Source organism: Physeter macrocephalus, chromosome 3, assembly GCF_002837175.3.
Source record: "Physeter macrocephalus isolate SW-GA chromosome 3, ASM283717v5, whole genome shotgun sequence".
NCBI classification, from domain to species: Eukaryota; Metazoa; Chordata; class Mammalia; order Artiodactyla; family Physeteridae; genus Physeter; species Physeter macrocephalus.
In genome coordinates, this window is record NC_041216.1 from 31,008,109 (window position 1) to 31,031,826 (window position 23,718).

Consider the following 23,718-nt stretch of genomic DNA (forward strand, 5'->3'; position numbering starts at 1 on the left):
ACGACAGCCCAGGGGTTTTGTGTTGAGCTGCCTCGCGGTCCGGTCTGGGGGACCCGCGCCCGCCTGCCTGAGTCGGCTCTCCCGCCGCCACCGCCGCGGCGGCGGGAGGGGCGAGGGCCGGCCCGAGCGCTCATTAGCATAATCTATGCGCGGGAGGCGTTTAGCAGTCAAATATATGCGCATATATCTCCATGGCTGATTAGGCTGGCCGAGCACATTCAAAATGGCGGAGTGTGGAGCGAGCGGCAGCGGGAGCAGCGGGGACAGCCTGGACAAGAGCATCACACTGCCCCCCGACGAGATCTTCCGCAACCTGGAGAACGCCAAGCGCTTCGCCATAGACATAGGTCGCCGCGGGCGGGCGCGGGGAGCGGGGCGGCGGGGGCGGGCGCGGGCGCGGGCAGCGAGGCCGGCGGGCCGGGGCGGTGGCAAGGACGAAGGGCGGGGCGCGGGCCGTCGGCGCGCACGGCCTGTCGGGCCTTGTAGTCCGCGGGCAGCCGGCGGCGCCCGCTCGCCGAGGCAGCCGGACTACAGCTCCCGGCAGGCGCCGCGCGGCCGGAGCGGGGCATGCAGGGGCTCGTAGTCCCGCGGGAGAGGCGGCCTGGCTGCCCCTCTGGCACCCCGCCTCGGGAGCGGGGGTGGGGGTCGGCCGCCGGGCGGCGCAGCTCCCCGCCTGCCGGAGATCGGGGGCCGGGTGTCTGGGGTCGGGGCTTTGGAGGACCTGGGCACAGACCTCAGGTCGGAAGCACCCCCGAGCCCCGCCCCCCGCAGGGCCCTCCTTCCCTCTCCGACGCGTTGACGCCTCCCGCCGACCGCTTTCTCAGATGTGGACGCTGAGGCGCGGATGCCCGGGCGGTCCGCGGCCGGTCAATGACCTCCGGCCCGGGACCCCCGCGCGCCTGGCCCGCCGTGGCCGCTCAGTGAATGCAGGGACGGACCGTGCGCTTCTTCCCGGAGGGGTTGGGCCGCCCCGCTCTCCTGTCCTTGGGCGGGGGGGGTGGGGGGGGCGGCGTCCAGGGAAGTGGGGAGCGTCCTGAGCCCCCACCTGCAAAGCCGGAGGCCGGGCGGAGCCAGGCAGAGGGCGGGCGAGGGCAGCTGTGCGCCTGAGGTCGTCCCCCCGAAGGGGACCCGCCAGAACGGTGCCCGGCTGGACGTTGGGCCAGAGACGGTGAGCGAGGAGGAGCCGCCTGGGGGCTCAAGTCAGCCCCTCGGGGCCCTGCCGCTGTCCTCGGAGCCCCGTGCACTCCTGATGTGATGGCAGTCCAGTGGCCGTGTGCTCGGAGCTTCCGCACTTGATGCTGCTGCCCTAACCCTGGGGGCTCTGCTCCAACGGGTCGGCACCTATCGTTTCTGAAGCGCCCCCGAAAATTGGCTGGCCACAGGGTTTACCTGGGTCGTTCTGCGTGGCCCGAGCTTGTGGCGCGGGAGGAGTGTCTGCCTGTCCTCCAGGGCCAAGCCCTGTCAGGGTTCTTTGGCAGAAGGACACTCAAAGGCATATTTTCAGTGTCCGTGTTTATTTCCTCTCTGAAATTTCTCCCTGGCTCTGGGTCCTCTGTCTGGTTCTTTAAAAGACACGTTCATTGCTACTAAGGACACGCATTTGTGGGTTTTTTTTCGGGGGGGGGCGGGGTTTGGCCACCCTGCGAGGTTTGCGGGGTCTTCGTTCTCTGACCAGGGATTGAACCTGGGCCCTCAGCAGTGAGAGCGCGGAGTCCTAACCACTAGACCGCCAGGGAATTCACAAGGACAGACTTTTGTTAGTGTAGCTGATGGGAGGTCACGGCTCAGGGCAGGGGTCCTCCACCCAGGAATCCGCAAAGCCAGAGTGCTCGTCGGCGGTGCCGGTTCACAAGCAGGTGGCCGGTTTCCTCCCCTCCCCAAGCCTCTCAGTCCAGCTCTGACGGGGCACCCCTCTCCGCGGGTGGAGTCCCTGCTTCAGAAGCCTCAGGGACGCTTTGGGTCAACACATACGTGAAGCTGACTTGACTCCAGGTTTCTGCTGGGCGGAGGGAGGGTCCCTTGGGTGAAGCAGAAGGGGCCACAGGGCAGGGATGTGCACGGAGGCGCCTGGCGTGGAAGGACAGCCCCGCACCAGGCCCCGGGGTTCTGGATGAACTGGCGGGTCTGGGCTCAGGTCCCTCCCATCAGTCGAGGTTGCTGTGGGCCCCGGGGTGAAGCACGGGGTGGGGTGGCCTGGAGAGCCGCCCATGGCGTGCACCAGAGAGCGCGGGACTGCGCTGGCCGCCTGGTCACTGCCCTCGTCAGGTGTGACGTGCGCGGCCCCGGGCCGAGTTGGCGTTCACTCTAATCGCAAGGGACCCTGAGAGCAGGTGGGCTCCCGCAGGCGCCCCTGTGCTGCTCTGTGAACTCACCCTGGCTCAGACTGACCGCAGTGCTCCGCTCGCAGCCCCGTGCCCCATCCGCTGTCTCCTGGCTGCGTGGGGAGACAAGTCTGGGCAGTGCCCGGTCTCACCCCGCTCGGGGTGCATGGTGTGCGGTGCACAGTACCCAGCTCACCCCCCACGGCCCCCCCAAAACCCCAACACTGTGTGTTTTGGTTGTGATTTATAGCTGACTGGAAGAGCACACTGGCTGGAATTGGATTTCTGTGACCTGGGTAACTTTTGATGAGCTTCTCAAAAGATGTCTTCATCCCTTTGCGTTGCCTGTCTTTTTAGGAAACGATTTATTCACAGAGGTGAATCGGGCAACAAGCATTTCAGTAAAAGACGCTCCGGGCCAGGCCGGGATGGGGGCAGGGAGGAGGGGCGAGGGGGCTTAAGGCCAAGTTCTGGGTCCTAAGCTCACGGTCCGGGGATGAGAGCACGCCCAGGACGACGGTGTTCAGTGACCAGACGTGGCCCAGCGAGGCCAGGTCGCAGGACGTCCCGGGAGGCCCTGTCCACATCCCCACTGCCAGGCAGGCGGCTCCGATGGGACAGGTGTGACTGGTCTCGGAAGCTGGGGTTTGATTTTTCTTACCTGGAAGAGCTTTGGCCTTCGGATACTGTGTTGCCAAACCTGTGTTTCCGACTTGAGCGTTTGTGGTGTATTATTCCCTTGGTGTTTTGTCACAAAACAACAGTTGTTAATCATTTTAGCCGCCTTCTCAAGGCAAGGGGTTTCCCCCTTACTTTTGTCGGGCCTCCTAGGAAACAGTGTGTTCCAAGGTCACTTGGCAGAGCTGAACCTTCTTTCTCTCTCTCTCTGCCGTTCGGCTCTCACAGCCGTGAATCACCTGTAGCCTCCCAGACGCCTCCTCTCTGACTCAGGAGAGGGGCTCGCCAGAGCTCCTCCTCCAGAAGGACTGCTCAGGGGATCTTTTTAACTTGCCCAAAGGCCTCATCTGCTTCCCGATATTCTGTCCCTGGTCACACGCCAGGGGCATCCAGGCTTCCCAGGGGCGTTAACAGGTCCCCACCGCCCTCTGCAGGGCCTCCCTGGTGAGTCCGGGCCTCAGCTGCCGCTCTCCAACCCCTTGCACATTCCTGGTGAAAACAGCCCCCGCCCCGCCCGTCCGCTCTGGGAAAGGCTCTTTGCATTGCCTTCGCCACCTCTTTCCACGGACCGTCAGTTGTATGCTTTTCGGTGAAAACAGTGGATCTGTCAGCTTTTTCCTTTGGTGCATCCTCAAGATCAGAGTTCGAAACAGAATTTTCCTAAACCACTGAGGATCGCCGAGTCACCCAGAAACAGCAGGTTCCTTGCTCGTCAAGGACGCAGTGCTGGTGGAGAAACGGACAATCTCCGTTTCGGTCTGGGCCCTGAGGAGGAACAGAGCTTTTCAAGGAAGGCAGAGCGTGTTTAGGTCTCACAGCTCCTTCCCTTCCTCTGTTTGGTGCCCTGCAGGGTTTTCAAGTTCAAGTAGCACCAGACTCCTTGTGGGCAGGACCCAGGTCTGGCAGAGGAGGCCCGGTGGAAGGGCAGCCTCGGGTCCCTTCCAGCCGCTTCTGAATCCGCTGCATCTGTGTCTCCCCCGTAGGCGGGTCGCTGACCAAGCTGGCCTACTACTCCACCGTGCAGCACAAAGTTGCCAAAGTGCGGTCCTTCGACCACTCAGACAAGGTGAGCCTCCTGGGAGGACCCCGGGCAGGCCCTGGAAGCTTCTAGTGCCGATGCCCCTCCCTCCACGCTCCCAGCTTAGCTCCCCTTCCATCCCAGCCCTGGCAAGAGCACCCCCGCCTGCTCGTGCCCCCCCCCGCATCTCCCACCTGCGTCGGCACCGAGACCCCCGCGGACTTCGGGGTAGGCAGACATCGTCGGCGCTGCTGCGGGTGCCCAGGGGCTGCGTCTCAGCATCGTCCCCTCCCCGAGGCAGCGCACACACGCGCGTTCCCCAACCTCACCCCCAGGACGCAGGGCAGGACCACGAGCCGCCCTACGAGATCTCCGTCCAGGAGGAGGTTACCGCCAGGCTGCACTTTGTCAAGTTCGAGAACACCTACATAGAAGCCTGCCTGGACTTCATCAAAGACCACCTGGTCAACACCGAGACCAAGGTCATCCAGGCGACCGGGGGCGGGGCGTACAAGTTCAAAGACCTCATCGAAGAGAAGCTGCAGCTGAAGTGAGTGGGGACCTCGGGGCGGGGAGGGGGAGCTTGGGGGCCGCTTGGCCTCCGCTCACGGGGTCGGGCCCTGACGTGGCGGCCGCAGTGGCCCATCTCCTGCACCAGCCCGTTCGCCCGGCTCCGGGGGTTCCTAAGACCTCAGGGCCCAGTGAGGCTCCGGGTGGCTGGTGGGTGGCCGCGGGCCTGAGGCCCAGCTCTGGGCCGGCTGCGGTGGGATTCAGGTGGCCGAAACTCGGGAAGGCTCGGGGGACTGAAGATGGTGGCGGGGGGGAGAGGCGAGGGCTGAAAGGAAAGGAGCGGAGCCCCGAGACCAAGTCGGCCCCGCTCCCGCTGGACGGAGGGTCCCGGGGCCGCGGCCCCGCCGCGGGGGCGGGAAGGCAGGGGCCATCCGCGCCGGTGCCAGCGGCTGGGCTGCTCCCTGGCAGGGTCGACAAGGAGGACGTGATGACCTGCCTGATCAAGGGCTGCAACTTCGTGCTGAAGAACATCCCGCACGAGGCCTTCGTGTACCAGAAGGGCTCCAGCCCCGAGTTCCGGTTTCAGACCAACCACCCCAGCGTTTTCCCGTACCTCCTAGTCAGCATCGGCTCTGGGGTCTCTATCGTGAAGGTGGGGCCTGGCTCGTGGGAGAGGACGGGCCTCCGCAGCGCTTTGTCGACCACTGGCTGCGTGTCGGAGCCATGCGGGGCACAGGCGCGCGGGCACAGGGAGGCGGACACAGACCCAGGCCTGCCTCTGGCGCTCACGGGCGCGAGGCCGCACGCAGAGCGCCTGGCGCAGGCGGTCCGCGGGGAGGTGGGCCCCCTACTTCCAGCACGAGCACCTGCCGAGCCCACCCAGACTCGGCCTTCAAGAGCGCCGCCACCCAGGGCGGGGGACCCACCCCTGAGCCACCGCGTCCCCGGGACCTGCTGGGCAGTGACTGGGGGCCCCCTTGCTAACGCACCTGCCCTCGTTTCGCTCCAGGTGGAGACAGAGGACAGGTTCGAGTGGATCGGCGGCAGCTCCATCGGGGGCGGCACCTTCTGGGGGCTTGGGGCTCTGCTCACCAAAACGAAGGTATCTGGGCAGCTCTAGGAGGATGCTCCCGGCTCCACGGAACAGCCTGTCTCCTGGTCCCCTCAGGAAAGGGTTGGCGGCCGTGGGGTCGGAGGCTCGTGCTTGGCTGGGATCGTTGCTAAAGCGGCTCTTCCCTGTACCTCGTCCTGCTTCCCGAGTCTCTGAAGGATGGGCGTCCAAGTGGCCAGGGCGTCGCCCAGCTGGGTGGTCCACAGAGGCTGCCCGTCTCCCCCAGCCTCTGGGCCGAGACAGGAGAGGGCCCTCCCTGCCCAGCGCGGCGGCCGGCCTCCTTCCGCGGGCTCGCCCCGGGCCGTGGGCTCTGCCAGCTTTGCAGCTCCTCAGGCGCTCCCGTCTGCTCTGTCCCCACAGAAGTTTGACGAGCTGCTGCATCTGGCTTCCAGAGGCCAGCACGCGAACGTGGACACGCTGGTGCAGGACATCTACGGAGGGGCCCACCAGACCCTGGGGCTGAGCGGCAACCTCATCGCGAGCAGCTTCGGGAAGTCGGCCACCGCGGACACGGGTACCGGCCTCTCGCCCGCTCTCGCTCTCGGAGGCGCGTGGCGCCCACCTGGCCGCTTGCCCAGCGTGCTGCTTCCGTCCCCGCAGAGTTCTCCAAGGAGGACCTGGCCAAGAGCCTGCTGCACATGATCAGCAACGACATCGGGCAGCTCGCCTGCCTGTACGCCAAGCTCCACTGCCTGGACCGGGTGTACTTCGGCGGCTTTTTCATCCGCGGCCACCCCGTCACCATGCGTACCATCACCTACAGCATCAACTTCTTCTCCAAGGTGATGGGCCGCCGCGTCCTTCCTCTGCTCTGCCCGCCCCTGGCCCGGCCCCGCGTCTCCAAACTCGCAGGCCTGAGAGGGGACGGGAGCAAGGCGGGACCCAGCTGAGCGCCCCCAAGCCCCTGCCCCCAGCCCCTTCCCACCCGCTGGCTCCGGGCATCCTGCGCTTGGGGCACCGTGGCCATCCCTGAGTTTGGCGCGTTGCCGGGGGTGGGGTCTAGGGACCGCCTCCCACTGTCCGCCAGCTCCGAGTGAGCTTCTAGGTGTCGGGCACGGCGTGCGGGGGTGTGGCCCCCAGCGGGCGTGGGGAGCTGGGTGGGTGTCCGTTTTGTGGAAGGAGTTACTCACCCTCTGAACCGGGGCTCCCCACGCCCCAGGCCGCGGACCGGTACCGGTCTGCAGCCTGTTAGGAAGCAGGCCGCTGCCCGTCGCGCACATGACCGCCCGAACCATCACGCCCCCCACCCACCCCCACCCCCGTCCATGGAAAGGTCGTCTTCCGTGAAACCGGTCCCTGGTGCCAAAAAGGCTGGGGGCCGCTGCTCTAAACGACGGGCCCTTGGATTCTGCGCGTGCGTGCGGCCCCGTGGACAAGCGCCGAGTTGGGAGGGAGGCCACCCGTGTCGGGTGGACTTGCAGCCTTGGGCTGAGCGGCGCTTCAGGGGCGTCTCCGTGGCAGGGGGAGGTCCAGGCGCTGTTCTTGAGGCACGAAGGCTACCTGGGCGCCATAGGAGCGTTTCTTAAAGGAGCCGAGCAAGACAGTGAGTACAGCGTGGCCCGTGTCGGGCGGCGGCATCGGGAGGCGGGGAGGCCCTGGGGAGTGACCAGAGTGGCTGCTCGTGTTAAGCGACGGGCGAGGGCTGTGGGTGGACATGGTGTCTTCGTGGGCCCTCCCCGGCAGTGGCAGGAGCCTTTGCTGTGATTCTCCTGAGGGGCCGGTGGGAGCCGACTCGCGTGGGTGCCATGTAACCAACCCACGGGTCCTTGTGAGCGACGGGGGCTCCGTGCGGGGGCTGCGCACATGGCCTCGCCTCCGAAGGCCTCGGCCCCCCGGCTCCTCCCGGCCGTCTGCCCAGCTGCCGCTTCAGATACGCATCCGTTCTGTCCTCTGAAGGACACGCGAAGGAATCGCAGGCGTGATTCTGCCCGAGGAAGCACAGGGCAGGCTGCTTGGGGGTCAGCGCCAATCAGAGCAGCCCAGGCAGACCCTCGCTGCGTCCCTAAGTCCACCTTCTTACTCGAGATAAACCACGGATACCTTTCGGAAGCTACTGCTCAGCTCGAGAGGTCTCCGCGCCAGTAAGAAATAACACAACAGGACAACGCCCCCGGCTCGCCTGGCGCCAGGGAGGCCTTCGGCAGCTGGTCCTCGCAGAGGCAGTCGGGCCGACCAAGGTTTGCCGAGCCGCTCGGCCCTCGGTTGACGCGGGGTCTCTTGTCCCGCAGACCCCAACCAGTACAGCTGGGAGGAGAACTACGCCGGCAGCTCCGGGCTCATGAGCTCCTCGCCCGAGCTCTGCCCGACGCAGCGCGCGAGGAGCGGCGCCGTGAGTACGGGCTCGGGGGGCCCTGGGTCCCACGTGCGCCGCCTCCGCTGGGGCCTCCTGGCGGTCCCCGGGGAGAGCCCCCGTGCTGCCGTGGCCGGGCTCGAAGGCGCCTCCTCCTGCTGCAGGCCGGTCATGAACCACAGACGCTGGGCCCGAGGAGAGACGTTTGCAGCCTGCAGCTGGCTGTCCTCGTTTCTCCCGTAGCGTCTCACGTTCTTGGGGTGTTCAGCCGGAGCCCTCGGGGCCACGCGGTCCCCGCCTCGTTTGCAGGGAGAATATAAAGTTTCGGGAGCACAGGGGGTCTTTCCTAGGGCTCTGGGACCGTTCACAGCAGAATCGGGTTAAAACCGTGGGTCGCAGGCACCAGCCTGGGCCCCTTCTCTTAGACCACGTTCTCTGCGTGATGGTTTCAAGGCGGTACCGAGCATGCAGAGTCTGCGAATTTCCTCAGGCGATTCCACCCTTTCCTCAGTCGCCCCTTGGGGTGAGGCCCGCCATGTCTGGATGGGGGCTCCCCAGGCCGGCCGAGCCGGTGTGGAGAGGGTCTCCCGGCTGGGACGGGATGGTACTGCCGTGGCCCCGTCCTGGCCCAGATCATCGTCGGATGAGCCGTTGCCGGCTTATTGACATCGCGTCCCTGGTAATCCAGGGAGTGGTTTATCAGGATCGCCCGCGGGGCTGGAGGACAGGCCGAGGCCTGCAGCTGCCTGGCCTGGCCTGGCCTGGGCACACAGGTCGGGACGCCACCTTCAGGACAGGTCGCTGGCCGTTTGGAGGGAAAGTTGCTTTTCAGTCGTAGACGCAGGTTCTCTTGTAAATCGGTGTAAACGTGGCAAGAACGTGCCTCGTCCGCCTCTCAGTTCCTGGGGAGAGTCCCCCGCGTGTGGCAGCCCCAGTTCCCACAGCTCCGCGCCGCGTCCTTCGCAGCCAGCTGTGCGGGGGTAGCTGGGCCCTTCCCAAAGGCAGGCGCCGGGGGCAGGGTCGGTAAGGCCCAGGCCCGCCGTGACGGGTGTGCCGAGAAAGGCCTTAACGTCTCTGACCTGTCGAAGGGCGACGGGGATGCCGGCCACACGGACGGCAAAATGAAATGGGTGGGCGGGCCAGAGACCTTTCAGCCAGCGCCGGCGTGCAGCACGGCCCCTCTGAGTGACAGCTTGGGCACCCCACGCGCCTGTCGTGCTGGGGTGGCCCCGCGGGTGGGCGTGGGGATCCCCAGGGGCAGGGGACCAGGCCGTTTCTCTGGGTGTCCACAGCCAAGGCCAGGCCGAGCTCAGGTCTGAGCGCCCACTCATCGGGGGGCAGGGCAGCCCCTGCAGGCCGGCCGGGCAGGGGGCAGCCATTGCCACCTTTGACCCCCGTGGAAACACACCGGCTCCTTCCCTGCTAAACATGCAGTCACACGGCACGTCCCCAAAGCCCGTCTCTCCCTCGGGGGGTGGATCTTCTCATCCAGACCACGCCTGGTCCGGGCACACCTGCCGCCTCACCCTGCTAGGGGGCCAGTCCCGGGTGGGCAGCTCCCTGGAGGGTGAGGGGCAGGAGGGGTGCCTGGAGGTCGAGCCCTGAACTCACTCGCTTGTCGCGTCCCTGGAGCAGCTGCCTGACACAGTTCTCATCCGAGAACGGGGCCAGGCACGCAGGACCCTTCGTTTGAAAGACACTGGCGTGGGCATCGAACATCCCCACCTTGCTGAGCGTGGCAGGGGCAGTGGGTCTGGATGCGGGGCGTGGGGGAAGGGGCAGCGTGTCCTCGCCTGGGAACCGACCCTGGGCGGGAGCCACAGGACAGAGCCCAGCGGGCAGGGATGGAGGACCAGGAAGGCTGTCGCTGTGTGTGGGTTCAGAGCACGGAGCAGAGAGCACGGGGCGTGGCAGGAAGACAGGGAGGGCGTGAGCGGAGCCAGGGTCGGGGCATCAGACTCAGGCCCCCGGGCAAGTGGGGGGCTCGCCCGGGCTGAGAGAGGCGTGAGAGGCGGGCAGGGCCCAGGGCCGGGGAGGAACCGGGCTCTCCGTTAGCCGCGCACGGCAGCTTCCCTTCGTGCAGGGAAGTCGGTTCCAAGACCTGTAGGAGGGGGTTTCAGTCTTTCAGAAAAGACACGGCTGACGTGCCCGCCTGCTTCTCGTCCTCCCAGTTCGACTTGCTGGAAATGGACCGTCTGGAGAGGCCGCTCGTCAACCTGCCTCTCCTCCTGGACCCGTCCTCCTACGTGCCCGACACGGTCGACCTCACGGACGACGCGCTGGCCCGAAAGTACTGGCTCACCTGCTTTGAGGAGGCCCTGGACGGGGTGAGGGCCTGGGGCGGGGGTGAGGTTGGGATGGGGGCCTGGGGCGGGGCTGGACACCCCCAGGAAGAAGACACCCGTCCGTCCAGGAATTTGGCTGTGGGCCTCTGAGGTCCTGGCGGTCTCTGACCGTCTCAGGTCCCCAAGGGGCGGTGAGAGGCGGGATGGAGGAGAACAGGGGTTTCCAGGAAGCTTTTATTTGAGGTGTGACTCAGTTCCCAGGTGGGAGCCTGGCTGAGTAGTTTGTCGGGACGTGGCGTCAGCGAGCTGCGTCCTCTCAGCTCGCAAGTGGCTTTCCCGGCTACCGTGTTTCTTTAAAAAGCAAGCGGTTCGCGCAGGGCTGGGGCAGCAGTGGCTGGCCTCCGGCTCCGGGCTCAGGGGGGTCAAGGCCACGGGAGCCTCCTGGGAGCACCCATTCCTCCACGACGCCCCTCAGAGAGGCCCACGGGGTCTGTCTTCAGAGCGAGGGGGCCCACCCTGCTCTGGAGCCTGCACAGACTTGGAGGATGGTCCAGAGCCACCAGTCCCCTCAGCAGAGCAGGAGCTGGTGTCCAGTGGGCCCTGGGGCTGATATCGGAGGACACGGATATGAGCTTTGGGTCAGGGCTGGTGGCAACCCCGTTCCCACCTGGCAAGGGAAGGCCCCAGTGGCTGCCACCAATGCCTGCCGTCCACGGGCCGGAGGCTGCCCTGAGCGCCGCTGGCCGCCCCGTCCTCGGTAGGTTGTGAAACGCGCCGTGGCGAGCCAGCCGGGCTCCGTGGACGCAGCCGAGAGGGCCGAGAAGTTCCGCCAGAAGTACTGGAACAAGCTGCAGACGCTGCGGCACCAGCCCTTGTGAGTGGCCCGCCTGCTTGCCCTGGGCCAGAGCCCCGAGAGGCGGCCTCTGCTGGGACGCGCCCTCACACCCGAGGGCCGGGTCCCTTGGAGTTTCCCGGGAAGCTCTGCGCCCGCCCCCGGCACACACTCGGGGACGCTTAGCGCCCCGCTGGCCTCCCGGGCTTCTCCTGTTGGCGCCTGGGCGCCGCGAGGACGCCCCGGGGGTGGAGGGCGCGATGGGCAGCGCGGCCAGCCGTCCGGCCCACTCAGCCGCCCTGCGCCCGGCTCTGTCTTCAGCGCTTACGGGGCCCTGACCGTGCGCAGCCTGCTGGACACGAGGGAGCACTGCTTGAACGAGTTCAACTTCCCGGACCCCTACTCCAAGGTGAGCGCCCCCTCCTGGCGGGTGGGCGCGCGCTTGCAGGGGGCCGTGGGGGGCGGGGCGTCGGTGCCGTCCTGTCCGGCGAGCGGCTGTGCTGGCAGCCCGACCCCCGGCGCTGGCGAGAGCCCGCCTCCCGGAGCCGCCCTGGTGGGGGCCCATCTCCCGGGAGCGCTCGGCCGCACCGGCTGAACAGCCGTGGACCGACGCCGGCACCGCTGTGACCTCGTCAGCAGCGTGTCCCGGGGGCTCTAACCAGCAGCCGGAGAGGGTGGCCGGGCGTGGGGCCCCGCGGCCCCCTCGCCTCTTCCTGGCCTCCTGAGCTCAGCCTGGAAACTCAAGAGTTGGAGCCTGAGGATGTGGTCCTGGCCACGAGCCACCCGGGGCCTGGCTGGTGGCCTGGAGGTGCCTCCCTGGGCTCTTTGACCAGGAGGCCGCGTGCCCTGGAGCCGTGGGCGGGGTCCAGAGCCTAGGCTCCCCGCCGCCTCCTCCCTGCCCTCGCGCGGGAGTGTCTGGGGACAGTGGGCCTGGGGGCTGAGGCGCTCACGGTCAGGGCAGCGGGCACCCGCGGGCTGTGGGTCCTCCGCGCTCGGCCACGGCGCGGTCACACCTGAGCCCCCGCCCTCAGCGCACATCTCAAACCTGCACGGATACCAGCGTGCCCCCCCCCCCCTCCGCCCCGCCGGCCCTCAGCCTGCGCTGCTCCGAGTCGGCGCTGCTTCTAACCTGGCGCCATCTGGGTTCGGTTAGTCTCCTGCAGTGACGCCACGCGGGAGTCTTCTGTCCCCTAGAGCAGGCTCACTGTTGGGGACGTTCTCCGCAGCGTCCTGGCACGGTGCCCTCCTCTCCCTGCTCTGCCGGGGGCCTGGGGGAGGCCAGACCACGTCTTCATCCGCGTCTTCCCGCAGGTGAAGCAGAAAGACAACGGCGTGGCATTAAAGTGTTTCCAGAGGGTGATCCACTCTCTGGACGCCCTGGGCTGGGAGGAGAGGCAGCTGGCCCTGGTGAAAGGGCTCCTGGCGGGCAACGTCTTCGACTGGGGAGCGAAAGCCGTCTCTGAGTAGGTGCCCGCGGTCCCCACAGCCCCCGCAGGCCCGTCCCCTCCCCTCCTCCTTCCAGCTCGGCCTTAGAGCCACAGCCCCTGGGCCCGAACTGACGCCTGGGCCCCACGTGGCTCCAGCAGTCCCAGCCTCGGCCGGCCCAGCCTGGCCCTCGAGGAGGTGGCAGTGGAGGGGCACCGGGGGTTCTCGGGGGGATGGGGTGCTGCTCGGGCCTTGCTGGGCACGTGTGGCCTCGGGAACGGATGGGACAGGTGCTGGGACCCAGCCTCCCTGCCTGCACGCAAGAGCAGGCGCGTGGAGGGCCGCACGTGTGGGCGTTTTCAGCGTGGAACTGCGCGTCCACGGTGACTGTGTGGGACGGGCTTAGACAGCACTGGGTGTTTGCAGTAAATATAGGTGCCTCGTGAAGGGCAGCGGCGGGCACGCGTCTGCCCGGCCCCCCGAGGGTCCTGTCTGGTGCCTTCCCCGGGGCTCCCGTGCAGGGGCCTTGCTGGGTCACCCGACGTGGGCTTTCGGACCCGGGCGCCCGGGACAGCCGCCACCCCCTCCCTGCCCTCGGCACCGGCTGCCCCTTGGGCGGCACGTTGGGGCGAGGCTGGTGGCCGGTGCTCCCCAGGGGCCTGGCCTGTGGCTGCAGGCACGGAGGCTTCCCCGTGCCACCTCCCCCGTCCTCGAGCTGACGCGGCACCAGTGACGGGTGACAGCGCGCTCGTCCAGCTCGGGAGGGGCTTCGCGGCCCACGGGAGCGACGGAGGCCAAGGCCCGGGGCTTCGCTGACTTTGTTTTCTCCTCCCCCGTGCAGCGTCCTTGAGTCTGACCCCCAGTTCGGGTTTGAGGAGGCGAAGAGGAAGCTGCAAGGTAGGGGCGCCCAGGGCTCTCCTCCAGTGCCAGGACTCGGGCCGGCGGGGGGAAGTAGCACGGCGGCCGCGCGTCCTCGCTGAGCTGGGGGGAGGTGAGGACCGGCTCCCCGGAGAGGCCAGCGGGCGGGTGACCGCGTCCCTGTGTCCCACAGAGCGGCCCTGGCTCGTGGACTCCTACAGCAAGTGGCTTCAGAGACTGAAGGTACATGGAGCTGTCCCCCGCTCTGTCCTGTGCCCTAGGGCCCCGGGTGGGGTTCATGGGCGGGGAGGTGGCGCGGGCGACAGGCACGGAGCTGCCTGGGGGTGGGGAGCGGGCCCGCGCGGTGCACCGAGGGCCCCCCAAGAGCGTCCCCCTCAGCCCCCGGCCCCGAGCTACAAGTACGAGCTGACTTCCCTGCTCCAAGCCTGACTTCGGCGGGACAGCGATGAGGTCACTGACCTCAGGTCAGAGGTCCTTCGGGCTAGCAGTCCTGGAAGAGGCCGGGGCTGCCCCTGTGCCCCCAGTGCCTGCAGGACCCAGCAGCCCTCGCCCGGCCGCGGGGAGTGGAGTGTGGAGGTGTCTGGAACGCTTGGACGCGCCTGTTCCCAACTGAACGTCCTGGTTTTGTCTTACAGGGGCCCCCTCACAAATGTGCCTTAATTTTCGCAGATAACAGTGGAGTAGACGTCATTTTGGGAGTCTTCCCCTTTGTCAGGGAGCTTCTCTCTAGAGGGACGGAGGTGAGTGCGGAGGGCCGCGTGGCGGGCCCCTTGCCCAGCCCCCGTGCCCGGTGGGGTTGGCGGCGCCCTGGGCCCCTCCGTGTGCAGGTAGGTGCCGGGTAGGCAGTGGCACGGCAGGAGCAGAGGAGGCGGCCTGGCCGGTCACGTCCTGGGCCTTAGGTCAGCCTGAGCGCGGGGCCCCGGGGCCGTCTCCCTCCTGCCCCGAGAGCCGGCCCGGCTGTGAGCGGTCGCCGGAGGCCGTGCCCCTCCGCCGGCAGCCCCGGGCGGGTGGGTGGGTGGCGGGCGGGCAGGCGGGCGAGCCCAGGCTGGCTCAGTACTGCCCGCGGCCAAGGCCCCTAAAGAGCCCGGGCGTCCTGCCGCAGGTCATCCTGGCGTGCAACTCGGGACCCGCCTTGAACGACGTGACCTACAGCGAGTCCCTCATCGTGGCCGAGCGCATCGCGGCCATGGACCCCGTCGTCCGGTAAGCGGGGCGGGAGGCGGGGGCGCGGCGCGGGGAGGCGGGGGCGCGGCGGAGCAGCTTCCTGGGCCGCCGCCTCACGGGTGCCAACCTCTGTGCCTGGCAGCGCGGCACTCAGAGAAGGGAGGCTGCTGCTCGTGCAGACTGGCTCCAGCTCCCCGTGTCTCGACCTCAGGTACGTGGCCCCTCTGCCCCCGGGTCCCCCTGGTCCCCTGCAGAAGTCGGCTGTGCCAGCCGCAGCCCCGGGCAGGGTCCAGGCACCTCTTCCCTCGGGCACCTGGCCGAGGGCGCGCTCAGGACCCTGGGAGGAAGGAGCAGGGGGGCCGTGTCCCCACCTTGGGTAATTATCCTCAGATAACCAGTTCACCGCTGTAGGGCTTTCCACCCTGGGGCTTCTAGAACCTGGAGCGGCCTGTGTAAAGGGGGGCACATCTGGGCTCTGGGACCGTTGGCCTCTCAGTCTGTCCCGGTGCTGATCCTCCAGCGTTGACTTAATCCCCCTCCTTCCGGGTCCACTATTCGCCCACAAGGAGGGGCAATAAAAACCTGTAAAAAGGACTCAGATTCCTTAAAGTTCAAAACACAAAAGTATCATCAAGGCCCCGTTTTCAGAACCGGCTTCCTTGTAGTAACGGGAGCGCGGCTGCCAGGGGACCCCGAGACCCCGGGCCCCGGGAGGGCCGCTGCCGGGCTGGCTGTCCGGGGAGCAGGCCGAAACCAGGGCCCACGTAGTTGGGGGGCCGAGGGTCGGGGGTCTCCAGCGTGCCCGCCACTCGCCGCCCTTGGCGGGAGGCAGGGTGTGGCGTCTGGCCCGGGTGCGGCTCAGTGCGGGGTGCTCACCGCTGTAGGGCTTTCCACCCTGGGGCTTCTAGAACCTGGAGCGGCCTGTGTAAAGGGGGGCACATCTGGGCTCTGGGACCGTTGGCCTCTCAGTCTGTCCCGGTGCTGATCCTCCAGCGTTGACTTAATCCCCCTCCTTCCGGGTCCACTATTCGCCCACAAGGAGGGGCAATAAAAACCTGTAAAAAGGACTCAGATTCCTTAAAGTTCAAAACACAAAAGTATCATCAAGGCCCCGTTTTCAGAACCGGCTTCCTTGTAGTAACGGGAGCGCGGCTGCCAGGGGACCCCGAGACCCCGGGCCCCGGGAGGGCCGCTGCCGGGCTGGCTGTCCGGGGAGCAGGCCGAAACCAGGGCCCACGTAGTTGGGGGGCCGAGGGTCGGGGGTCTCCAGCGTGCCCGCCACTCGCCGCCCTTGGCGGGAGGCAGGGTGTGGCGTCTGGCCCGGGTGCGGCTCAATGCGGGGTGCCGGGCCCCCCGCCTGCACCCTGCTCACTGCCGCCTTCCTCCCCGAAGCCGCCTGGACGAGGGGCTGGCCGTGCTGGTGCGGGAGCGCGGCGCCGACCTGGTGGTCATCGAGGGCATGGGCCGCGCCGTCCACACCAACTACCACGCGGCCCTGCGCTGCGAGAGCCTCAAGCTGGCCGTCATCAAGAACTCGTGGCTGGCCGAGCGGCTGGGCGGCCGGCTCTTCAGCGTCATCTTCAAGTACGAGGTCCCGGCCGAGTGAGGCGCCCGCGCCGCCGGGCCGCTCTGCCCGTCGCGTCAGGGACGTGTCTCGACTGCAACGGACCCGCGTTCAAATCGGAATATTTATATTGTGCTTCTGTGAGAGAGCCGGCTGCGCGCGCCCAGGTGTGGGCTCGGCGCTCGTGGCCTCGGGCTTGGTGTTTCTTCAGTGCTGACGTGTTCGTGGTGGGGAGGCACGACTTTTGTCCCGTGAGACGTTCTTATTGGAATATATTTAACTGTTAAATAATCTTTTATATATATATACATATATATATATATATATATATATAAATATAAATATATACGTATACGCCTCTGACAGGACGCTGAGGTCAGGGCACAGCAAACAGTTTCCGGAGTGAGAACAGAGCGTCTCTGCCTTTGCCCTTTGCTGTGAGGGGGGGCAGCCCCTCCCGGGGGGCCCTGCCCACCCCTCCCCCAGGGAGCCCAGCAGTGGGGTCTCTCCCTAGGTTATCCCGAGAACTCTTAGGCCCACCTTGGCCCGTGGGCCACGGCTGCTGCCCTGTCACGCGGCCCCCAGCATCTCTCCCCAGCGTGTCCATCTGGAGAAGGCCTCTCCCCGCGCCCCGGCCCCGCCCGGCCCCGCCGCACACGGGAAGGACGGACAGGCTTTGAGCAGCACTCCTGACTCGAGAGCTGCTGAGAGGAGGCCACGGGCTTCGAGGGCCCTCGAGGACTTTCAGGGGCTTGGTGGCTGGTCCACTCTCCTGCTCGGAGCACCTCAGACCACGTGGGTTCTGTCGCCTCGGCCTTGAGCCCGTGCCCAGAGCCCTGCCTAACGGCAGGCGGGTGGGGGGCTCACTGGGCCGGGTGCTGGAGGTGCTGCGAGATGGCGGGGGCTCCTCGCCCGCTGGACCCTTCCCTCGGGGTGCAGACCTGAGCCTCAGACGCAGCAGGAGCTGCAGACGTCAGACGCAGACGCAGCAGCAGGAGAACCGGCCACGGAGCCACGAGGCCGCCCGTGTGTGCCGTTGGTCTCAGGAACGGAGAGCTGTGCGGGGGCCCTGCTGCCGTGGCCCCGGGCCCTGTGCACTGAGGAAGCCCCGCTGCCCGGCACCCAGCGACGGGAGCACGGGCAGGATGAGGAAGGCCGGCGGGGCCGCCCCTGCAGGGGCCCGAGCCCCGCCCTTGCCCAAGACCCCCTCGCACTTGCCCTGCTGGGCCAGGGAAACCGGGGCCCTGCACCCGCTTCCGGGAGCCTGAGCTCAGCGGTCTGGGACCTGCACTGAACCTCAGAGGGTGCTCAACCCGTCCTGCACCACAGCAGCCCCCCCGGGTGACCCACGTGCCGCCCCCCACTCCCGGATGGACGGACCTCAAGGCACTTGCTGTGTCGGCGGAGAGGGCCCTGGCCTTCCTGTGAGCAGCCGCCAGGGGGAGCAGGGGGCACGGCCGTCTAGAGGGCCCAGGCCAGGCCTGTCCAGTGGGTGGTCCCCGTGGTCCCCTTTCCACGAAGGCTCACCCACCTTGACCCCAACACAGCCCCTCACTCCCCCCCGCCCCCCGGCCTGCACCCGCGCACGGCTCCGCTTTCTGTGGTCGCCTCTATGAGGCCTGGCCTGGCCCCTCTTCTACCCAGGCCACCCTCTGTCCTCCCGTCCCTGGTGGTGAAGCAGTGTCATCCTAGCTGGTCTGGGGCTCCCTGTGCAGGGCATGCCCTGCCCGGACGCCCAGGAGGACTCCGGAGGTCCAATCAGAGCCCAGCTCGGCCTGTGTCATGACGTCTCGCCGGGCCTCCCTCCTATCGGGCCCTGGCCCACCCCTGAGGGTCACTGGACAGGGGTGGGGGGGAGGCTGCGGTGGCCCCGCAGACTCTTGAGTAGGGCACCAGGGCTCTGAGCATCTGCCTTGCCCTCAGGTACCCCTCTTGCGATGCCCTGTCACTTTCTCAGCTGGGACAGAAAGGCTCTGGGCCTCCCAGCAGCTGAGGGCAGCCCCTGGGAGGTAACGGAACAAGAGGCAGCGTCCACCGGGGGCTGGAGAAGGGCTGTCGCCCCACCCCGTATCTTGTGAGCCCTGGCAGATTGCCCCAGGCTGTGTCCCTCCCTGCCCCCCCGCCTCCCCTTCACCGCCCCCAAGATTCTAGGAGCCCAGAAGCCCTGCCTTGGGGACCCCCCCGTTTCTGGGGTTGGGCCACAGCTCCCCCAGGCTGAGCTCCCCCAACCAGAGGAAGGAGGAGGGCCTTCCCGGTTCCGAGGGGCCTGACGGGTCCTGGGAGGAAAGTGGCCCTGGTGCAACTGCCCATCCCCCAGGCCTTTGCTGAGTTTGGGCAAGTGGCAGGCGTGGGTCCCTGGGGCCTACGAGGGACACAGCAAGAGACAGCCCCCCACAGAGCGCCTGCGCCCACCAACACCCAGCCTTTCAGACGCCTGGCCCGGCGCCCACCGTCCCCAGGGCCCCCGACCCCAGACGGTAGGGCTGATCCTGGTGTGGGGCCCGAGGCCTCCCAGAGCTGAGCGCCGTGGGTGGGCTGCCCCCAGCCCCTGCCTGTTGTACCGAGAGAGTCCACCCTTGGGGTGGCCTCTGACACCTCAGCTGGCTTCTGTGCAGGCCAGGTGCCCGGGTGGGGCGAGCAGACAGACCTCCTTGTGACCCAGTCAGCCCCCCAGCTTCTCGAGGGAGGGGGCGGTCCTGGAACCGTGTGCACAGAGACTTCGGGAGCAGCCGCGCCCCAGCTGGGGACCCTGTGGCCTGGGGTCCCTGCCAGCGCCGACGTCTGCCCCCGATAAGTGGGGCTGGGAGAGAGGGAGGGAAAGAACGGGGGTGTGTTCGGGGCTTGTGGCCCTGACCCTGGGCGCAGTCCAGCCAAGCCGTCTGCGGGCAGAGGGTGGGGGGCATCCTCTGGGTTCCGGCCCAGCGACACCGGGTACGCGGCCAGAGAGGGAGAGGGCCGGCAGCCCACTCGGAGCAAAGCGCAAGCGTGTTTATTGGCGTTGTGTTCAGGAGGTTACACGAGTCGACAACGTCCCGTACAGAGCAGAGTGTGCGCGGAACCAGCCAGCAGTCGGGGCGGGGTGGCCACGCTCCAGGTCACTCTGGGCGCCTCGCGTGGCGGGGCCCGGCAGACGCGCGCCCGCACACGCCCCGCAGCTGAAACCAGGGGAAGGTGGAAAAGGACACGGCACCGTTTTCTTATTGTAGAAGCTCTGCCTCTAAAAGTTTAAATATCTCTCTACGTGTACATGGATCTTAAAAGGTCGTGAAAACCCTGCCCTGCCCTGCCCCAGGGCGGGCTCCTTCCTCCCCGGAGGAGGGGCAGGGCCGAGGGGCACAGCCGCACCGGACAGGCGGGCAGCCTCGGGGGCGGCAGCTCCGCATCCCGAGCGGTCGCCGGCCCCGCCGAGCCCTGGGCTGCAGGGAGGGCTGTTCAGAGCCTCAGCAGGAGGCCGGTGGCGGCAGCACCCGACAGCTGGCTGGTGGCGCCCTTGGCGGGGGCCGGCGCATCTCCACAGCCCTCCCGGCCCACGCAGCAGGCGCCCTCAGGGGTGCCCCGCTCCTCCTCTGGGGGGCCCCTCGGGCCCTGCAGCCGCCGCAGCCGCTCCTGGGCCCGGCGGGCCCGGCTGGCGATGGCGCGCACACGGCTCCGGCTGCGGGAGGAGGAGCGCCGCAGGAAGCCCAGGCCCCCCGCTGCCCCCTCCCCAGCCGGGCCCCCGCCGCCGGGCGGTGTGATGCCCCCGGCCTGCTGGAAGCCCGTGAGCCTGCGCAGCTGCTCCGTCAGGGCGTCCGGCCGCGCGCCCCGCCCTGCCGGCCTCTCCCCGGCCAGGCCCAGGCCGCGGCCCAGGCTCCCCGCGCGGGGGGCAAAGTCGTCCGCGGTCAGGTCCCCGAGGCTCTTGGACTTGGCAGCCACAGTGCAGTCCGGGAGGCCCACCCGGGGGTGGCGGGCCCAGGGCGGCCACGGGGCCAGGGGGCGGGGCTGCAGCTCGTCAGGCCCCACAGGCAGCCGGCCCGCAGCCCGCAGGTTGGGGTTGGATTTGCTCTTGGTCACAGCGGGCAGGTCCGGGCGGGCGGCCGAGGCCGAGCAGGGCCACAGGGGCAGGCGTCCCGCCGGGGCCCCTGGGAGGCTCTCAAGTCCCAAGCCCAGGCCCTGCAGGGAGAGGTCGATGACCGTGTCACCAGACGACAGGCTGGAGGACGAGGACACGCTGCCACAGTGGCTGCCTGGCTCCAGCGGCTGCCACAGCTGGTCACTGCCAGTGGCATCCAAGGACACGACGGGGCGGGGCCCGGCCAGGGGCCACCGTCCACCCAGGGACTCCGAGGGGACCTGCCCCTCGCTCTTGGCCCTTCTGGGCACATGGCCCAGAGCCCGGGGGTGGCCCCTGCCGTCCGTCTGGCTACCGGGGGTCCCCTTGCAGGCCCCAGCAGGGCCCCCGCCGTGGCACGCCCACTGCCTGCTTTCGGGGGCTGGCTCAGCGTTCCCTTGGCTCCCGGTCCCGAGCTGGAGGGGCCCGGAAGCTCCCAGAGCCGCCCCTGGGGGGCTCGCCGAGCTGGTGCCGGGCCCGGCAGAGCACTGGGGCCCTCCAGGGGCGTGGCTGTGGGGGACGGCCCCCGGCAGCGGGGGCCCAGGACCCCGGGATGGCTCCTCGGCAATGGTTTCCAGGCTGCACAGGGAGGAGGAGGGGTGGGCGTCTGCGGGGAGAGGGAGAGGCAGGTGTCGGGCGTGCGGGGCTCCAAGGCCACAGGATCCCCGTGCTCAGGCCCCTCCGCGTGCTCACAGCCGCCCGCCCCCACCCTGCCCTCCGGTTCCGCTGCTGCTGGAGGAAGGGATGGGCCTGGAGCACAGGCAGGGTCCTCCTGGGGCCGGGGCAGCGCAGGGCCCTTGGCGGCCGGGCCCCGTTACCTGGCACTCGGCTGCACTCAGTCCCTGACTAGGAAGGCAGCGTGGGGACAGAAAGGAGAAGAGGGTGGTCAGCGCCGGGGTGGGGCTGGCCGTGGACAGACGAACGCAAGGCTGGGCGGGTACAGAGGCGGGGCGGCAGGGTGGCCCAGCTTCCAGCACGCCCTCCCCAGGCTGGGACGGCTCCCTGTGACCAGGGGCCACAGGCAGTTCTGTCACGGCCAGCCCTGGGGCCGGGGTGGGGGCGTCCAGAGCAGAGCTGCTCATATGTGCGTCCCCAAGGCCAAGGGCCACGGTCGACCTGCTCTGCTCACGTTTTGCAAACAGAGGCCTCTACGTCGAGACTCTGAGCCCCAGCCAGGAACCCAGGCCAGACTCCCCAGAGGACTGCGGTGCCGGCCAGGGGCCAGGGGGAGGCAGGAGGAGGGCCTGGAAGCTGCCCCCGGGCCCTGGCGGTCAGGCCAGGGAGGGAGCCTCGGCCCGGGCACTGGGGCTGGTCTCCAGAGGCCACCCTTTGGGCCGTAGGCCTCGGCAAGCAGACCCGGCTCGGACTCCCCAGTCCGCAGCCCGGGGTGAGGACGGCTGCGGCCAGGGCTGCAATCTCTTTCCCAGCCCCTGGGGGGCATCGGGGGCCTGCGGGGCAAATCACGGTCAGACGGGGGGCTGGGGGCTGAGGGGCCCGTGGGACCAGCCAGTGGAGCAAGGAAACGAAGGCACAGTGAACACACGGAGGCCACGGTTCTGGACACGGAAGCACAGCGGGGACGCCAGCCAGGCCATGCGGGGGCAGCGCGGGAGCCGCCACGCGTACGCCGCAGAGCAGCGTCTGGGCTTACCGGTGGAGAGCACGGGGGCCTTACTCCTAATCTCCTCCAGCTTTTGAATGAACAGGGCCTTGATCTCCCTCTGCAGGGCCCCCGCCTGCCTGCGGGCGCCCTCGGGCCAGCGGGGGGCCCCCTCGGGGCTGCCCGGGCTGCTGGAGTCCGAGGACACGAAGCCGCGGCCGCCTGGCCCCGGCTGCCGGGACCCAGGGCCCTTGCGGGCCCCTCTGCTTCTCCCGAGGGCGGTGTGGGGCGCCCCCAGCGAGCCCGCCCAGGCGCGGGGCTGCTGGCTGATGGCCGCGTGCCTGCCCTCGGGCCCCGGGCTGGGCAGCTGCCCCGTCCGCAGGCCCTCGGCGTCCTCACCGGTGCAGGAGCCCACCACGCACTTCATGCAGGTGGTGGCCATCCCGGCAGGCCCAGGGCCCTCGGGGGCCCGCGGGGGCCGCGCCTGCACCGGGCTCCTCTCCACCGGTGCCTTACCTCGAGGGCTGCGGCTGCCCGGCTCCTCCAGGGCCGGGGCCTCAGGAGCGGGGCCGGGGCTGGAGGGTGCCGCATCGCTGGCCTCCCCCTCAGAGCCCACGTCCTGCGGGCCCAGGACCAGCTCCGGGAAGGCCTTGCGGCCCGGCTTCTGACTCTTGGTTGGGGCGCTGGCCGTGCGCCGCAGGAGCCGCTGGCTAACAGAGGGCCGGGGCGGGGGCCGCCCAGCAGCATGACTGTCCAGGGAGCCGGGCTTTGGGCCTCGGAGGAACAGGCCTTTTAGGCCCAGAGCCTGCTTGACCTGCAAGAGAAGGAGATCCATAGCCGATAGCTGGGCACCAGGGGCCGGAAACTGCCCAGCCCCGTCCAGCTGTGCTCCGGAGGCCGTGGCCCGGGAGGGCCTGCTGCGGCCCGACGGGCCGGCTGGCTTGGGGCACCACTCAGGGATGTGTGTAAGGAGGACGGTCTCCAGGGAGGCTCTACCAGGGGCGGCGGAGGCTGTGGCCTCAGCACAGTGTGGCCGGTGCCTGCCTGCACCAGGGTGGAGGGAGTGGGCGCTGGCGGAGGGTCCGTGGCTCTCAGGGCGGGTGGCCAGGGAGGGCTGGAGCGGGGAGGCCCCCCAGGGTCTCCCAAGCAGAGACCTGGACCCCAGCCCTATGCCCACGGCACTCTTCACCCCTCCAGCCCCTGGGGCCCCAGCTCTGGCAGGGCAGGCTGGCACGGGGCCCCAGGGTGGCCCTGGCGTGGAGAGCAAGACGGGGTATGAACCAGACAGAGCAGCACGGGTCACACTCACGCGGCCCCAGGCACCGCGGGCAGCCGAGGAAGCAAGCACAGCCAGGCGCAGCCCCGCGGTCGGCTCACCCATGCTCCCGCCCGGCCCTCTCCCCCGGAGGTGCTGCCTCTTCCGGGAAGCCTTCCCAGATGCCTGCCAGGCAGTCCTTCCCAGACGGCCGGGCCCAGGAGGCCCCTACGAGGCCTCTCCCCACACGCAGCCTCCCTGCCTGAGGAAGGCAGCCAGGGTCCCCAGGACCGGCTGGCACGTGCCTGGGTCAACACCGGAGAGGCCGGCAGGGTCCTCGCATGCAGAGACCCTGGAGACAGCCACGGTCCCTGCGACACGGGGGCACATCCGGGCAGCGGCGTTAGTGGCCAGCGCTTGAATCAGCTGTCTGATTCAAGATCCCAAATCCAGAGCAGTTTGGTCAAAGTTGGCTACAAAGTCATTTAGAAGAAGGTCCAGAATTCAAGCTCGGAGCTCCTGGTCCCTGGGATCTACCCTGCCCCACCCCAGCCCCCGCCCCCTCCAGCACTGGGCGTGGAAGCACAGACAGATCAGAGGGGCACACGGGCAGGCGGAGCACAGAGGGAAGGGCGGGGAGAGAGAGAGGGCACGGGTACTGGGAGGGCCGGGCTGGCAGCTAGAGGACCGGACACGGGG

The 23,718-nt window shown here is 68.5% G+C and overlaps 2 protein-coding genes across 5 annotated transcripts in view; one reads left to right on the forward strand and one right to left on the reverse strand.

The window, feature by feature from the left end:
• The first annotated feature begins 205 nt into the window (after positions 1-205).
• Positions 206-16,483, forward strand: PANK4 (pantothenate kinase 4 (inactive)). 4 transcript variants are annotated; one of them, XM_024125761.1, is made up of 19 exons: positions 206-347; positions 3,983-4,065; positions 4,353-4,567; positions 4,996-5,179; positions 5,537-5,629; positions 5,999-6,152; positions 6,239-6,420; positions 7,100-7,181; positions 7,867-7,967; positions 10,100-10,255; positions 10,975-11,087; positions 11,367-11,454; positions 12,357-12,508; positions 13,312-13,367; positions 13,522-13,571; positions 13,985-14,089; positions 14,452-14,552; positions 14,656-14,724; positions 15,906-16,483. In XM_024125761.1, exons 1-19 carry the CDS (start codon positions 224-226, stop codon positions 16,117-16,119), a joined length of 2,322 nt encoding a protein of 773 aa, XP_023981529.1. In that variant the 5' UTR covers positions 206-223; the 3' UTR covers positions 16,120-16,483. The 4 variants fall into 4 exon arrangements, 3 of the variants coding, with proteins under 3 accessions (XP_023981529.1, XP_028343771.1, XP_028343770.1); XM_028487969.2 differs by having other exon boundaries at positions 323-347; positions 3,983-4,567; XM_028487970.2 differs by lacking the exons at positions 4,353-4,567; positions 4,996-5,179; positions 5,537-5,629 and having other exon boundaries at positions 216-347.
• Positions 16,484-19,045: 2,562 nt separating this feature from the next.
• PLCH2 (phospholipase C eta 2) overlaps positions 19,046-23,718 on the reverse strand; it is a 69,930-nt gene continuing 65,257 nt past the window's right edge. Inside the window, exons 22-23 of the mRNA XM_055083818.1 lie at positions 22,281-22,578; positions 19,046-20,771 (exon numbers count right to left, since the gene is read on the reverse strand). Coding sequence (XP_054939793.1) covers positions 19,510-20,771; positions 22,281-22,578 — 1,560 coding nt within the window. The 3' untranslated portion in view covers positions 19,046-19,509. The remainder of the gene's footprint in view (positions 20,772-22,280; positions 22,579-23,718) is intronic.